Raw genomic sequence first — 18,711 nt, forward strand, 5'->3', positions numbered from 1 at the left:
GAAGTACTGAGCATTAACACTCATAATAGAAGTTTAGTTAATTTTATACTATTTTTCATTTTATACATTTACCTTAAATTTCGAGTAAATTAAATCTTTTCGGTCAAGTGTGCCAAAAATTTAAACGTTAGCAATATTTCATTTAGCGTAGAAAATTCAACATTATTGGCAATGAAACTTATTTTTATAAATAATACGTGTTATTGAATTTCGTTGGCACAAAATGAAATTCATTTTTAAAATATTACAACCATTATATTAAAGTAACATATTGTTTACATTCGTTTTCGCTTATTGATTTAATTTAAAGTTTCTTTTGGAAATATATTACATATAAGATTCATATAACTCGGAGATAAATTGTTTCCAATAGACGGGCAAATTAATTCTTTATCATACAAAATTGCTATGATTTGGATAACTTATCATACATCATGCAAGTTCGTACAAAAGCCGTGAAACAAAAGCAACTTGAACTCTCGCAGTTTTAACCAAGCTAATGACTTCTTTTGTCCCACGCTTGTACAGTTTCAATATTACGAATTTCGCGATGTTTTGTGGGGTCTTCTATAATGTCACTTTTTACTTTGGGGACAATAGCAACGGAATTTTGGTAAAGCGAAACATTATGGGTCTTTGTCAGGTATAGGCCTTAATTATGCTCTTTGAAATTATGTTTTATGTTTGGTGATTTCGGTAACCTAGATTCGATGGACGGATTTTCCTCATTGTTCTTTTGTGCATTGTGCTTGAAATAATTAAACTGCTAAATGTGATTAACAGCGAAATGTATTTTTGAAAACTTGTAATTATTTAATATCTACGATAGAACCCTTTGTTAACTATGATACTATGGTCCTGGTATATAGGAGTCCAGCTCTCCAAGACAAGAAAAAATTGTTATATTAAATATATTGTTTTGCTATATTAGCGAATTCTTTAACAGTATTCTATAGATAATTATAATTGATATACATACATGAAATATTACAAGTTTCTACACAAGATATACTTGGTAATGTTCTACAAATATTTTTTTCATAAATTACTAGACTCTCCTTTGTGTAAGATGATATACCTACAGCATTTTTTCCCAAATACCCGTCTTTTGGGCATTCAATCGTAAAGCGTAATTTCGAATTTTCCTCATATAGACAATGTGGAGCGTTCGACAACGGGCCCACAGAGCGGCAAGTCCGTCGCACCAACGCGAGGAGCTCCCCCGACTTGTCTCCCGCTGTCTCCAGGCATATGACGTGGCGGGTTACAACTGTTTCCAGGTAAAATTAAATTAGATTTAAATATTATTTTTGTTTTTTGTTGTCCACAGATATGTAGAAATTTGTTACGTATTTTTGGTTCTGTAAATGAAATTTCTTTAATTTTCTTAAATTTCATGGCTGACTTTTAATTTTTACATGATGACATTAAACTTGTTTGTACCTATGTATCTAAAATATTTTTAGATGGTATTGACATCTTTTTGGTCACTATATTTTAGTTATATTTAATGACTACATTGAGTAGGTATATCCTATCCATCCATATAAACAATCAAGGATATATTAATCCTACTATTGTTATGAGCAGTGGTGGCTCAGTGGTGAGACCTCGGACTTCGAATCGATAAGTCCGAGGTTCGAGACCAGGCGAGCGCGCAGGAAATAAATTGATTTTTCAATTTATCTGCGCATGTTGTAACATCACCACTGCTCGAACGGTGAAGGAAAACATCGTGAGGAAACCGACATGTCGAAGAATTAAAAAGTTCGACGACATGTGTCATCCGCCAACACGCACTTGGCCAGCGTGGTGGATTATGGCCTGTACCCTCATAGGAGGCCCGTGTCCCAGCAGTGGGAACGTATAATATGGGCTGATGATGATGATGATGATGATGATATAATGTCGTCTTAATAAAGATGAAATATTAGAACAGATTAATTTCTCGAGCACCCGATTAACAGTCGTGTTGAAATTATTGTTCTTACAATGCGTGTGTAAATGATTACTCACTTTAATTAAATTTAATGTAAAATTATCTTACCTACCTTTCACGAAAATATTCGGATGTGCCGCAAAATGATGGCATCCTTAGGGACATTTTCAAAGGGACATGAGAATAATTATTGCTAGATATTTTATTCATAAGGTACTCCAATTTTACTTTAATAATTCCGGTAATATATCTCTTTAAATTCTTATCGTGGTTTGTGTAAACTGAAAATTAATTCCAGGTCCTTTTAATTTCATTATAATTATTTTGCGGTTAACATCAGCATTTTGCGGTGTGCATGTCATGTTGACTTTACTTCCACATGTGGTTAAATGTGTGGGCTCTCATAAGTGTCGAGACCAATACCACAGCCTTTAAATAATGTCAAACAAATTGATGTTGCGTACTTTACATAAATTGTCACATAAATACTGCTTTATAAATCATTTAAAACAAATTGACGATGCAATCACACCATAAAGTATCTGGAGTCTAGGTCACAGAAAAAATGCTTCTTTCCTAGGTCACAAAGAAACAAAATCGGTATGAGTGTGTCCCACCCGCAACTGAGTTACATGAACGGTTGTGGGAACGGCGCGGGTGGTTCTCGTAAGGGCCGCGACGTAGCCACGCAGACGTCGGCTAGCATTGCCGCTAAAACTAGACGCGCTAAGACTGTAGATAATAGACACAACTTAGAATCATTTCAAAAGTATTTACCACGAAATCCCTAGGTCATAGAAAAAAAATGCTTCTTTCCTAGGTCACAAAGAAACAAGATAGGTATGAGTGTATCCCACCCACAACTGAGTTACATGAACGGTTGTGGTAACGGCGCGGGTGGTTCTCGCAAGGGCCGTGACGTAGCAACGCAAACTCCAGCGAGTATAGCCGCTGAAACAAGACGCGCTAAGAAACCCTTGAAGATTGCTCTACCAGCACCTAATGCATTGACTTTGAGGTACGTAAAATAGTAGATTTTCTAGGTTTTTGTTTGATGAATATATTGCTGAATTTACTTAGAAGTAAGAGTTTTTAGGTTTTGTTTATAATAAATACATTGTTATATTTTAGTTTAAGTATTCGAAAGCGTTATAAATGATGCATTAAAGAATAGAAAAAATTCGGTCACGAGACGAGGTCGAATCCTCGTCTTTTTGCCTGTCATTTATCAAATGCATTATTGAAGAGCAGATAAGGTAGTTAGACTTTTCAGGTTTTATTTTTTATACATAAAACAAAACTTTCCAAAATTAACAAGTATAAAATAAATGTTAGAGTTTTGTTTTCAGAGGTAGATGCCTAGACGATGTTTGGTGTTGTTCTTATTTTAGGCCGGTTTTAATGTATGGATGTAAATAATAATATTGAATAGTTAGGTAGTTAAACAGCATATAATAATTATAATTATCCATCATTAATTACTGTTATGCTCAACCAAGCAAGATCAAAGAGTTTCTCATCGCGTTTGTGCTGTGATTAGATCAATTATTTAATCATTGTTTTTGGAACTAAACATAAATTATTTATTACAACAAAATAGTAACTAATTTAGTTTAAAACAAGAAAAACACATTTAATTTAAAGTTAAATAAAATATCAAAATCATATTTAATACTTCTCAGCAGTTCAACTATTGTGGTATTGTTTGAAACTGAAGTGCACATTCACTAGAAAAGTTTGAAAATTAATAATGCACGGTTCAGCACAATGTTCGTTTTGTGGAAGCACAATGTCCTTTTAATAAAGAGTCATTTTAGACAGTTTGGACATTATAGTTGTATCATATTTGGACGGAAATTTTTAACGAGCTATCTCTTAATATATATAAATCTCGTGTCACAATGTTTGTCCTCAATGGACTCCTAAACCACTTAAACGATTATAATAAAATTCGCACACCATGTGTAATTCGATCCAACTTGAGAGATAGGATAGGTTTTATCCCGGAAATCCCTCGGGAACGGGAACTATGCGGGTTTTTCTTTGAAAACGCGGGCGAAGCCGCGGGCGGAAAGCTAGTATATAATATGTTTAGGAATTTTAGGGGTGAAAACATTTTTCATTTACTTTTCTGTAAATATGCTTATATAATAAAATCACTGCTCGTTTAAGTATGTGTTCATATAAAAATATTGAAATACAATTTCACTCACATGTATCTACATATTTGTAAAAAATAAACGTTTTTTAAGTACTATTTTAGTTAAATATAAGCATAATATGATTAAAATAACACCATTGAAAGGGCTTACTTTCAAAAATACGTTCATAGGTTTATTATACAACGTCCAAATAGATTTTGTAAAAGTGAAAATGATATAACGCGGTCTAAACTAGTTTAAGCTCGCCATAGCTTCGCGGCTATCATTTTCGTGTCAAACTGAATAATAAATCTATCTTGCATACAGAATATCAAAAACTTTCGTGGAATATTCCTCTTATATAACATTTTAAAAAGGGCTTCTAAAGCATACATCGTACCCAGTACCACAATATACAGATACAACCAGTAGGGAAACTTCACACAACACGTTCGAAATGGCTCAAGCAAGTTAACGAGAATCGTAAGGGCACGTAAGGGTATTCTTACATCTGTCATTTGTCAACGATTGTGATAATACCTTTACGATTCTCGTTGAAGTTGACCTACTGGATGTATCTGTATATTGTGACCAAAGCGACTATTCAGGGAGATATTCGCCAAACATTTACACTAAAGACAAAGTTATGCGGGACAAAACATTTCAACTAGTGTCAGTGTTGGCAAGTTATTGTTTTGGGACTGCCGCGTAACGTTTGAAACGGTGAGATGTGGGAATTAGTCGTCAGGTAACTGGGGAATTATCTTTTGGGATGTTAAAGTTGTTCACAGTTAGAATAACGTTTTAGCATATCCGTTTTAGAGATACGTATGATAAAAACTTTTAACGATTAGAAGTTTTTGAGCGCTTTGCCTTTGGCATCTAGGTACTCGAATCTATATATATAAAACTCAAAGGTGACTGATATAGTGATCTATCAACGCACAGCCCAAACCACTGGACGTATCGGGCTGAAATTTGGCATGCAGGTAGATGTCATAACATAGGCGTCCCCTAAGAAAGGATTTCCCGAAATTCTTGCGGGAACGGGGAAAAACGGGGATGCACGAACAAAGTCGTGGGCGGTAGCTAGTTCTTTATAAAGTTAGAAATAATTTGTGCGAAAATTTCATGAAAATATTCTCAAACGCTCTGTAAAAACGAGCTTCTATTTTATGTGTTTGTTCTAGTTTCACGAAAACTGAAGTATTTGTTGTGATTATTAAATTCACAGATTTGTTTTTGTATTTCGATAAAGTTAACTACTTTATAAGTACTTATACCATTAATGTATTATTAAATTGTTTAACATATATTTTAGTTTTATAATAGAATAGTCTGATGATATGATAAGATAATCCATTGATTTGATGTATTTATTTAAATTATAGTCTTTGACACGAGTAAATATCGAAAATGTACGTAAAGTAATATATTATAAATCAACACTAACGTCTAAATAATTATGTCATAGGAATTGTTAAGTATGATTTATCGTTGCCTTGATGTCTTAACAAGACTTATTTACTAATGTGCTCAGCTAATGCGATTATTTTTTCTGTATCTTAAATTTTAATTTTATATAAAAATTAAACAAATTTTTTAAATATTTACTGATTATATACGAAATATCATCTTATTCCGAACAACTTAAAATTAACTGAGCCAAAAAAGGGCATTAAAGTAGTAGTGAAGGATTTTTGAAAGTAAAACGAGAATATAATAGCACAATTTTACTAAGACTGCAGACACCGCCTTAATTATAAGCAAACCATGCAGGAAATGATTATACAGGGTTAGTTTTCAACGACCAGCCAAAATTTAAAATTAAGATCTAGATATTAAACCAAAGGTACATTTGAAATATTATTGTCGAATAAAAAAAAAATAAAATAATAGCAGTCATTTGAAAATGTCTTAAAATTTTCTAAATCGTAAACACGCGATAATCAATGCACTTGTGTGCGTGCGCGCATCGCCAAATTTATATGTGTGCTAACTTCTACCTATCTAGGTTGTTGAACTGAATTGTGCTTTTGTAATGTCCACACGTTCGCTTTTTAGTTGCGGACAGGAATGAAATCTAATTAAAAAAAAAGTTTTTTTTCATTAGATCGAAAATTTTATCGATTCTGAAACATTTCTGAAAATTTGGCCGGTCATTGAAAACTAACCCTGTATTTAAGACTAGCTTCCGCCCATGACTTTGTACGTGCATAACCGTTTTTCCCCATTCCCGCAAGAATTTCGGGAAATCCTTTCTTAGCGGATGCCTACGCCCTAACATCTACCTGTATGCCTCAGCCCGATACGTCCAGTGGTTTGGGCTGTGCGTTGATAGATCACTATATCAGTCACCTTTGAGTTTTATATATTACCTATGTATATAGATTTTCTAGTTTTACTTTCTTCATAATACTTTTATAAAGATTCAAATGTCGTCAAATAACTCGATCACTTTTTTTACATTCACTTATATTAAAATTCGTTTTATAAAATAAATGCGTAAATCCAAATACAATTTTAGATTTGTTTTGTTGTTTGACGATTTATTTCAATTAAGGTATTGTATGATAAGTAACTTAATCTTTTAATTGTCTTTAAATGCCATGGCTTCTTAAAAAAACATTTCTAACACAAACAGGTTCCTAACAAACCGCAAAAAAGGAAGATCCCTCTCAGCGAACGCAGTTGCAAATGAACAGAAGGCAACCAAGGTGCTCGGGCTTGTCTTCTTTACGTTTGTACTGTGCTGGGCGCCGTTCTTCTTGTTAAACATTTTGTTCGCGGCTTGCCCAGCTTGTATTGTACCAGGTAAGATAATTGTGCTGTTGTATTGGTTTATAACCTTTTGATGAAATTTTTAGTGACGAAATAAACTAATTAAGTAAATAGTATTTGTCTGCTCATGCCGATATGTATTTTTAAGAAATGGCTAGTTGAAAGAAAAAGAATTGGTTAGTTGTGGCAAATGTTGAAATTTTGAGTAGGTATATGCATTTTGTATTATTAGATACCTACTTCCTTTTTATTTTTGTTTTGAAAAAATAAACGAGGGTTATTTATTAAAATTGTTATTATGGCGTAGGTAAAACTAAAAAGTGTGAGTAATTATTGTCATGTAAATTATGTTCAAGCTTAATTATATTTTTCTTTTAAAATTTCAAAAAGTTAATTAATATATTTTGTTTCACAGAACACGTAGTGGACATTTGCCTATGGCTGGGCTATGTGTCGTCTACGATAAACCCCATCATATACACTGTGTTCAACAGAACTTTCAGGGCGGCATTTTTACGGCTACTCAAATGCCATTGCAGCAGGTAAGAAAATATACTATTTACTTTATTAAATATTTTGATTAGTTCTATAATTTGATTATTATTTTAAAATGCAATAGTTGAATAGTTAAAATCATATTTGAAATCAAAAACTGCTACGTATCGATTTAAGCCGTCTTTGTTAAAAGCATTATAAGCTTTCTATCTGATATTTTTGTCTTTTTACTCTTTCTAAAATGTTCTTTTATATACCTAATATTCTTAATAACTAGTAGATATAAATATAAAACTCTAGACATAGTTTTATATTAATCACATGATTTATATGATGATAATACTTTCAAAGTGAACAATAATCTAATAAATAAATGACGTGTTCATATCTCTTAATCTTTTAAAGATTCTAGAAAATTCTAGGTTCTTTTCCAACAAATATACGATGCTCATTTGTTCTTTATTAAATTTTTTATGTTTAATGGCGTCGCTGACGCACAAGATCGTGAACTGAAGAATAATTTATTTAATGACTATCCGTTTCTAATGAAAAAATTTCTTTGCAGACGGGAAAGTCAAGGTTAATTTGAAATTATCCACTTTTCCATATAATCATTCTGAATTACCACTTGCGGTTAAAAATTTGACAGTAATTAATCATGAATTAAGTATAAAAAAAAATTAATAGTTTCTGAAAAATTTAGAAGTTACATCTAATATATTTTATTGCCTAGTATAAAGCCGTTATTTATTTATCTTACGCAATTACTTGTTACACAGCAAATATATCACGAAACAGACTCGATTTCACTTTAAAAGTGCAAATTATAAAACAAAAGCAAATAAACGTGCAATTAACGTCAGCATTTATTACAATTCCCTTAATTAATTGTGTAATTTGAACGCCTTGTCGCGTTAATTTCATCCTTAGTGAAATTAAATGAAAAAATTTTAAATGATCCTTGAAAACAGAAAACTGAGATATTTTGAAGAAAATTTAATGAAGCATTTATAGTAACGAAACAACATTTTATTGAAGTAAAACTTCTTTATCGAGGTTGGAAAAAAAAAATTAGTGTAACATTTTTTCGTTACGCGTGACATTTTTCAGTTACGCGCCGTGTGATTCGATGTATTTATATAAAGTTGCATATAGTAAATTATTTTTTGAAAAATAAGGTCATAAAGAAGTTTCACTTCTTACGTGTGTACACTAGTACCTACACGCACACATTTAAATTATATTTGAAAAACTTTTTTATTAGATATATCATAATATATTTTGTAGTTAACTTCCAAAAGTTAAAAATAGTAAGTTCACTAGCCTTCTAAAATTATCTTTGTTTATAACTGTCATTGTCGTTCCAAATGAGTATCCAGACCAAAATAGTCTCTCTCGAAACAATGTAGCTTGATCGGGCTATGAAATAGTTCAACTAATTAAAAACTTACTCCCGGGGTTAAGACATTGTCTACAAGTTGAAGCTCTTTTATGTGCATTTGGATTGCATCTGTACGGACATTTTAACTGACTGTTGTTGATCGTATGTAATGTGCATTTTATGTGTGATTTTTTTAAAGCAGGATTTGTCTCATTTGAATTTTATGGTGGCTATCTATAGTAAAAAATGCTTGTGTCAAAACGTCAAAACAATTGACTTTTTTTAACCGACTTCAAAAAAAAGGAGGAGGTTATCAATTCGACTGTATATTTTTTTTGTATATTTGTTACGCGATTAAACCGATTTGAATAATTATTTTTTTATTTGGTAGGTCATACGTCAGAGGTGGTCCCATTGTCACCAGGTCAGGATCTGATGATGGGATCCTGGGGAAATCGAGGGAATCCCTCAAATTTTGTAGGCATATACACTTTTTATCAGAAATTATCGTAATATATGTATATTTTTGCATCTAATGGTCACCATCTGATGTTGCTGAGCTGATGATGAATGGTAGGGGTATGGGATCTCTGTAACAAGTAGATAACTGCGTTAAAAACAACCGACTTCAAACTTGCACTTGCAACATTTACAAATACAGACAAAAATGCTCATAAAATAAAAACTACTGGGCCTATCCGAATAAAATTTTTATGGGACCAATTCGACACCATCCCGCATCGAACAAAAAAAGAATCACGTAAATCGGTTCAGAAACCTCGGAGTAATCGGTGTACATACATAAAAAAAAAACATACCGGCCGAATTGATAACCTCCTCCTTTTTTTTGAAGTCGGTTAACAAAATTGTGTAATACCATCGAATTTGAATGTGATTCTACTTTTTAGTTTAAATTTGTACATAATATAGGTATAGTCTTGAAGTCGGTTTTTGTTTTTTTTTTCAAAAAATTTACTTCATATTATTAGTTACTACTGTTTTTTCTTTAATTTTGATAATCTTATGGACATAATATATTAGTCAAATATCTCCAATTCCACTCACTGCTATGTATTTCAAAATACGTTGAAATATTTCAGGATCAACATAGACTTATTCTGGATATTCTTTAATATCATAATTACCTTATGATTATTATTTCCATAAGAGACATCTTTCCGTGAAATAACAGTATTTTAATCAATACTCTTCCAAATTTTTTATTTAAAAATAATTTTCTATCTAAAATTTGATATATGTACTTAGTTTTTATTTGAGTACAATGATCTATGTCAATATTTTAAGGGAAAGTGGGTTAATAGAAGACGTGATCACATGGTTAACGTGATCTTGTGGATTTAGGTCCTCAAATACTCGATCCCATCAATTTTTCACACATCTTATCGTTGCCGGGATTCGGGAAACCACATTTATATCATTGTCGATTCAGATTTCTCAGGGATTCAAGTTTTATAGATGTCTGTGACCTCGCTATTTGTTTGCATTTGTTCAGTTTCCTTACCCGTGTTGATTTAATTAAAATTTCGACTTATTTATAGTTTATATAATTAACTAGATTTCCGCCCGCGTCTTCGCCCGCGTTTGCAAAGGAAAACCCGCATAGTTCCCGTTCCCGTGGTATTTCCGGGATAAAAACTATCCTATGTGTTAATCCAAGTTACCCTCTATATGTGTGCTAAATTTCATTGTAATCGCTTCAGTAGTTTTTATTAGTATTGGATTTAAAGGAATAATTTTCAGACCCCAATCACAGACTTGATTTGTTGTATTATGTAAGATAATCAATTGTAATTTGATCAGTGAATCCGTAAAATAATAATTGAAAAGGCATTACAAATAACCAATTTGCCAATGAATATGCCAATTCCAACACTTAAAAGTATAATTAAGAGATCCATACTAAATGGACGGAAGCCTGGCAATGCTCCAAAAGCAAACAGATTGAAAATTGTTTAAAGCTCTGGTGTTATTGTTTAGTCGACATTAATTAACGTCGAGTATCATTTGTGAATCCAGTTAGATAAAATCTTTGAGTGGTTTGCTCCATTCCGTTATTTACTACGGATTGGTTTAATTGAGGAAATGAGACTTCAAAATTGTTTATTTTTCCGTCTAACGATCGCATGTTTGCAGACTGAGAAAATTTGTAAATATGCTTTTTATATTAACTGTGAGCTTTAGAATATGGAAAGAAAAACATTTTATATACACCTAATTATAATTTCTCAAAAGGGCTTAAAATCGTTTCTAAGCGTCGGTGAATTATAATGCTATCTTGCATCATAGATTGATTTAGTCATAGCTCTTCTTATTTACAGAGAGTAATTCCAAAACCAAAACTTTAGTACTTAAAATTTAATACTTTTTTTTCTTTGCCAACATTAAACATTGAGACCATTTCCAACTATCATTTCCTATATAGGTACTGCTCTCATCAAATTAAAGTCAATCTACACAAGCGCCATTAGCACTTTTACATCTAACTAATTACTTCGATTCTATCGATAAAACAAATGCAGTCTCAGCACGTTTTGTAGCAAGTAATGTAAATCGAGTCAATTGGATAGTACTTGTAACACTGTCTGGATTAATTAACTTTTGAGGGTCTTGAGTTGTAGCTTTCTCTGGCTATGAGATAAGATATTGTTTGCTTTTTAGAATATTATGAATTTTTATTATATTGTATGTCAAGTGCTCGAGAAATAATAAAAATAATTGAAGTTATTGTGACTTGAACTTATATTCAGATAAAAGTTTATTGTAAGTATTCGATAAACTTCTATCTGTATACATGAAGATACGCAGCGTTTAATCTTCTATTATTTATATAAAGATAAAACTAACAACATTGCACATAAAAATCAAGCATAAAAAATTTACGACAACCTAAAAAACAAAACAACATTTAAAATCTTAATGAGTAGATGCACGACTAGGAATTTATTACGCAGCTTATTACTTTTTCTATATTTAAAAACCAAACCTTTCAAGATGTAAGGTTTTAGGTTTGAGGTTCCGAACAACTCTGTCGTCAGTATCGACAAGTTTTAACTATTGTAACTAAAACTATTTCAACTTGTAGACGAATTTGAGCTGACTGAATAGTAGATACAAATTAATTCTTGAGATGCAACCCAACAATTCGATATTGCTTTAGAGACAATGCACTTCAAAAGTATTTTTGATGGCACATTCTCTTAATTGTGAAAGAAATACGGAAATCCAAGAAAATTTGCATATAGGTAGGTACTTAAATTCAGTACAAATTTGATAAAATTTGTTGAAAAAAGCAAACCTATATTATGATTTCCTCTCCATTTGACAAATCAAATTGACAATTAATGACCGTGGTATACGCGAAAATGTAGCAAGACACACATATTACTTGCAAGTTTCATGTACATCCTGCTAACCTTCCATACATTGTATTGTCAGCGATCATACAATCACACATCAAAGTTTGAATTACTACCAACAATGTTCTCAAAACTAATTCAAACTTGCAAGTGTAAACAATACAAACATCCGTGTCACAATGTTACGAATATAGAAGTCATAACTCATTATAACCTGTAAATCTTTAACTAGCTGAGAATGACATTCAAAATTTTCCAGACAACTGTGAAAGTCATTCTTTTTTTATCTTTTCCTTTTTTATGTTACTAATAAATCTTATGTGAGTTGCTGCATTTAACATTTTTAAATATCTACGATGTCTGCTCATGATCTCGCTCTAAGTGTTTGAAACCGTGGGATAAATTTTAAAACGAAATCATATAAATTTTTTAGAACTGTAAACATTCTTTGTTCTTTAAATCTTTCCCTTGTTATTGACTTTTTGCTGATATCCGTTGGCGCACTTCTACATAATTAATATATAGTTAAAGATAAAGTATAAATCCCTCTCTTTAATACCCGAAGGTTAGCGTCGATGTTATATCATCATCAGTCATCGCCAGTTTTACTTCTTCAGGATATATAAGCTAGATAGCCCAAAATTTGTTAAATCTCTTCAATACCTACATTATAAACTTTGAGCACGATCCAAACAGCCCCTCCCATCCTAGACGTGGTCATTGCGCTTGATTCAGGTCTATGGGCTGTCTATTGAACCACCGTTAGGTTAGGTTAGATATAGGCAGTTTCACTACTTCGCGATGTGTTTAGCTTCTCTTGCAGTAAGAAATCCGTCAATCATCTAAAATATCTACCTTTATACCGACTTTCGACCGAAATCTAAACAGGATACCACGGAGACTGTAATGATTGGACCTCGTTAGGGGAATATAACCTTAGATATGGATCTTTTAGCGTTATGATAGGTAGTTTCACTACTTCGGAATGTGTGAAACTTTGAATTAAAAAACAAAACCTACTTTTTCCCAACTTTCGAGCACGATCTAAACAAGTCCCCCCGTTTTAGGACCGTTGGGGGACTATAGTGTTAGATATTGATTGTTTAGTGCTGGATTATAGGCAATTTAACTACTTAGGGATGTGTTTAGCTAAACAGTCGCTCCCGTTCTAGACGTGGGCGTTGCACCCGCTACAGGTCGGCGGGCTCCACCCGCGGCGCGTCGCAGCTGTGCGCTCGCTCCGCGCTCCCGCTCGCGATATCCCTCCGCCCCTCCGCTATGCCCACCGCCCCTGCGCAAGAGACGGAGACTGTCATGATTGACCCACCGTTAGGGGACTATAGTGTTAGATATTAATCGTTTAGTGGTCATAGGCAGTTTCACAACTTTTGTCAATAAACTTCTGTTAGCAAGGCGCCAGTAATAGCTGACGCAAACGCTACGTTATATGTGTATAGGTACGCCTGCGCAGGTAGACCTAGAACGTGTGATAAACCTGTGCAGTTTTTAAGCCTACTTATGTTCGGTTGACGTGTGCAGGCTGCAGACGTAACTAAATAGCCCTAATAACAACCTAATAATAGTACGGTAGACCTCTCCGGTAAACTGTATCGTGTTTGGCTTTATATTACACGTGAAGTATTTACCCTCTCCAGTAAATAATAGTGTATCGTGGTAGTAAACCTGTAGCTCGCGAACTATGAATTTTATCCAATCCTTCGAAAAAATCAGTCCCGTAATATAACTATTAATTGAACTGACGAATAACGATAGATATGACAGATATACTTTACGTGTAACAGACGCCTTAAAAAACAAATATTGTGTAAAATGTTAATTAAATTATGCAAGGTGGCAGTTATTCAGCAAGTTGTGAAGCTGTCTCTCAGTATCATAATTTTTTTGTTCGTTTGATGGTTTTAGTGAATTGTAAAAAAAAGAATTTTAAATTAGATTGAATGTATTGTAATTTCTTTGTGAAAATTTTGTAATTTTGGTTCTAAATTTGTAAAATGTGAAAATAAAATTTTATGAACAATGAATATGTTTGAAAAATTAGATCGTCTAAAATGTAAATGTTTTACAAGGTCTTTGATGTGTACGGTGTAATAACTAATATGTAGTTTAGAAAATAAATTTTGCATGATATAGACTCTAGTTTTCTTCCTTCTACAGCCATTTTTCTGTATTCATTTCTTTAAAAGACGAATGTAATAATTTAGTATGGCCTTAAAAGCCATCCCCATAAGGGTCTCAGCACACATATGGGATCGGAAAGGGATCGTAACCGTATCGCCTCGAGCCGTTCAGAATGATTTGTATTAAACTCCCTACTGCAACGCACACTAATCGGAATAGTAACGTAATCGCCTCCCCTCGGAACAGGCTCCGAACTTGCAATTCCAGCGCTAACGGCTCATCGTCCCCGCGCTTACGTCTCTCCGTCCCCGCGCTTACGTCTCTCCGTCTCCGCGCTTACGTCTCTGCCTGCTACGACATGCCGTACTTACCGTTTTTAGGCGTAACGCCGGTGTCACCTAGCCGTAGCCGAGTTGACGTACAGGCGCTACTGATACGCTTTCGTCACGTGCATACGGTAGGTTGACGCCTGGTTGACAGCGAGGCGAAAGGCGTTACGGTTACGATCCCTTTCCGATCCCATATGTGTGCTGAGACCTTAAGACGATCAATAATTTTATGGAAGGAATATCAAAGTCAATGTTATCCAAAAGTTGTGTAAGAGAAAAACATATTATATCTATGTATTTTAAACGGTCTATGAAATATGTGAACTCTTAAGATCAAAATTCCTAAGATAAACCACCTACTTCGGGAGATCATTGTATTTTTCTATACGATTTGTAACCTTTAAATTTTCATACTAAACTATTTCTTCGATGTGAAAACTAAACTAAAAATATAAAACATTGTACCAACAAAATTTATAAATCTTCTAAATTGTCGTAATATGTAAATTTCCTGAAAATATTTTTTGTGTGAACTCTATGTGAAATATCTGTAAGATCATTGAGTAATTTGCATTAATTAGATGGACGAATTATGTAAAAAGTTACCTTAATATTTTAAATTATGTAATACAATAAAATTTTATTTAGTAATTTATCCCGATGTGAATAATTATCATTAGCAAGCGTTGTGATGTAATTATTTGTTTATAAATAATGTAGTGTAATTAGAAAGTACTTATAACTATTCTGTATCTTTATGTACGAAAAAATAGGAAAATAAATATTTTTAAATACTGTACCGTGTTTTATTATTACCTTGTATATCAAACATTAACCATTTTATAAGCTAAATCTCATATTTCACGTAATGAGTATCTTCAATCCTACGCAATTCTTCTTATTGAATTCAGACACTTTAAATGCCAAGCTATTTAATTAGAAGAGAGGCACATAAACACTATGAAAACACCAATAAGCGAAAAAAGCACTGCGCTCTGTACATCTCTATTATAAGCTATCTGAACCATGTTACAAACTATATTTCTATGTGTGTACAATAAAGAGTATTCATTTCAAAACTGCTGCTTGTACAATGTATATTGTATAATTTGTACATTATATATACAAAAGGATTAAATTTTGATTCATCTGGCAATCCAAAATGTTATACTTATTTATTCCTAGAGTCCTTCTACTTTCTTCTAGAAAAGGTTTTTACCATTGAACGATAAACACAAAGTAACCGCAATGAACTAGCTTCCCTCTTTCATTAGTTCATTTCTTCCCGCCTGCATTTTCACTTCCTTGCGCTTTTCTGGTAATGGTTTTCCATAGAAAATATTCAATCTCCATTTCAAAAATAACACCACCTGAAATAATAAAGCCCTCCATTTTTTATTGTGACGTAATAAATAATAATAATGTAGGTGTCGAACGTCACAAATTGGGCCAGCTTGCAGCGGAAGGTAAGTATACATGCGAATTTTTCTTTTTCGTCCTTTTCCATGGCTTAAAAAAAGCGAACCAATAACTCGGTTGCCTGAATTAAGAACTCCATTCGCTATAACGTATACAATTTGACCGTAACAGGCAGGTGTTGTTGCAAAAATTTGTATTGAAAAGTCATCAGCACCGCCACGTGGTATAGCATAGTAGAATATATTATCGTGTTGCTTTTCGATCATGACATGTTCCTATTACGGTCATAGTATGATACGTTGTAGTGGGTAGAGTCCTTTTTATATAAAAAAAAATGTGTGGCATATAGCTGTGCCGGTTGGAGTGGGGGTGTTATGTTTTTTCGTTACGGCATTTTTACATTCGGTCACCGCGCTCAAAGTCTGAGATAAAAGCTATGCAATAGCTTAAAAACATAACTTAACAGCGAAAACAAAATCCCCAGTTAGCATATTAACAACAATATTAGGATGGATCACTATAACTTTATAACAGGTGTCGAGGCAGAACAAAATAAACAAATGCTAACTAGAAACACTATCTGTAACAGTAACAGACCTTTGTATCATCAATCAAGTTGCGACGTTGAATCCCGAGTGATATCGGGAACTATTTGCACCTGGAAAAATGGGCTAAGCGTGATTTTAGTTTCAGCAAGGGACTCCGTACTGCTTTTATTTACTACCTATATTTAACTTTTATTCTAGGTGATCATGGCTTAGTCTCTACTAAAGTTTGTGGCTATTGGCTATTGCTGTGAATAAAAAATATGGGAGATGAAAGTATCATTGAGATTCATATGTGTATTTTATGAGTTTGAAATATTGTTATAAAGTATTATTAGATATTTTTGTTGAATGTCTAGTGGTATATATTATTGTTTAGTATATTTTCATTTTATAGATTTTATTAGAAATACGATTTAAAATATTACAATAAATGTTATAGCTTTTAGTGTAATTTACTTTATATGGTCTAATCAAAATATCAAATCATGACTACATTTCTTAAATTAATAAAAACCGTGTATTTAGCACGGAACCCAACAAGACGCTATCGACTCCATGAAAACAAAATTTTACAACGGAATTCTATTCAGTATTTGTTACGAAAACAAAGTGACAAAGTGGGAAAATTTGAACTGAATAAACTTGAGAATGAATTTATAATGATAAATTAAGTAATAATAATTTATAATGAGATAACTGTAATGTTAAGTAAAACAAAAGTTTAATAATTATGCATAATAAATAGATAATAATTGACTTTGTGTTTGACTTTAAAGCTTTGTATTCCCAATTGATGCAATTATTAAATTTTAAACAGTTTTGTTAGTAAATAAATTAAGTTCAACTTTGTCGTATTCTCTTCAAAGTTTTGTGGAGCTGAAAACAGCCAAAAGCTCGTTAAATATATATTATCTTCATTATTTATCATTTGTCAGTTAATTATTATTTATTTCCTAATTATTATTTTATGTGGCTTTTTCTGATAAGAATATTATATAGGTAGATAGGGTTAGGTAAATGTTGATGTATAAAAACTTTTATTTTCGAACGCTTAGTCGATTTATTATTTCTGCAGTTAGCGATGATAACTTCTAAATTAAATATAGATTTATAGTAGCAATTTAGACATTTCGATTCACTAAAATTTTCGGAAGATAATCCAATCAGTAAGAATTAATAACAAAGTTACAATTAAGTTAAAAAATCTCTAAAATGAATAAACGTTCCTTTGATAATAACTTATCTTGATTAACGCCACCCTTATAAAAACGAAAAGGGGAAACTTCCAGAAATTCTAGCAATATTTTAAATAATATGTTTGTTTATTTACTCGTTTGTATAGTTAAACGATAGATCGCGTGATAATGAACGTTGGTGGAGGTAAACGCTCATTCGTATTTATCAATATTGAAGTCAGTACACGTTAAATAGAAAATTGAAAGGCAAAAACTTATTTGCAATAATACAACAGTTTCGAAGTATCATAAATGTATTTAAAGATGAAGAAGCAAAGAATAAAGCGACATGGGAATGAATTGATATTAGCGAATCAGCCTCATCATGACGTAAGTATATTTTTATGGTAAAATGGCGGAAGAATGACGTCAGCGAAATCGGAAGGTATTAAACACCCATTATGTCGATTTTTGTGAAGAGGGAAGGTAAAATTTTAAATGTAAATGCTATGATTACTCGACTCTCTCGTAACAACAATAATAATACCTAAAATATTTTAGTATTTTTCCTATTTTATGATGTAACCACTATTTAAGATTTCATCGCCATAAAACCAGCTCTAGCCAAATAGATGCCATAATATAACTCATAACTGTGCTATAATGCTTTAACTATAGTTACATGCTATATGTATGTATACACACCCACACTTAAATTTAACAAAACCTTTAGAAAATAAAAAATAAACATTTGAAAAAAACGTTTTCCCATATTTAATTCTACATGCTCCAAATTTCGGCAGTTTTACGGACATTAGAAACTTTGGTTAACAACGGGTTTAACAGCGTTAATCTCTTAACTGTCTAAAGGGTTACAAGAACGATGTAACATAACTGTCGGAAGCTTTAATTTAAAGCCCAATTACAATTTAATATGGTCATAAATTTATATTATTTTCTTATCCTGACTGACACCTTGCGTTTTAA

The 18,711-nt window shown here is 32.4% G+C and overlaps 2 protein-coding genes across 2 annotated transcripts in view; both read left to right on the forward strand.

Moving 5' to 3' along the window:
• Positions 1 to 14,356, forward strand: part of LOC123703460 (5-hydroxytryptamine receptor 2A) — a 69,617-nt gene extending 55,261 nt beyond the window's left edge. Inside the window, exons 6-10 of the mRNA XM_045651457.1 lie at positions 1,155 to 1,280; positions 2,760 to 2,957; positions 6,725 to 6,894; positions 7,277 to 7,403; positions 13,287 to 14,356. Of these exons, the coding sequence (XP_045507413.1) occupies positions 1,155 to 1,280; positions 2,760 to 2,957; positions 6,725 to 6,894; positions 7,277 to 7,403; positions 13,287 to 13,470 (805 nt within the window). The 3' untranslated portion in view covers positions 13,471 to 14,356. The remainder of the gene's footprint in view (positions 1 to 1,154; positions 1,281 to 2,759; positions 2,958 to 6,724; positions 6,895 to 7,276; positions 7,404 to 13,286) is intronic.
• A 3,690-nt stretch (positions 14,357 to 18,046) lies between these two features.
• Positions 18,047 to 18,711, forward strand: part of LOC123703476 (gustatory receptor for sugar taste 64a-like) — a 9,434-nt gene continuing 8,769 nt past the window's right edge. The window contains exon 1 of the mRNA XM_045651481.1: positions 18,047 to 18,114. Coding sequence (XP_045507437.1) covers positions 18,049 to 18,114 — 66 coding nt within the window. The 5' untranslated portion in view covers positions 18,047 to 18,048. The remainder of the gene's footprint in view (positions 18,115 to 18,711) is intronic.

This window comes from Colias croceus, chromosome 2 (genome assembly GCF_905220415.1).
Source record: "Colias croceus chromosome 2, ilColCroc2.1".
Classification (NCBI taxonomy): domain Eukaryota; kingdom Metazoa; phylum Arthropoda; class Insecta; order Lepidoptera; family Pieridae; genus Colias; species Colias croceus.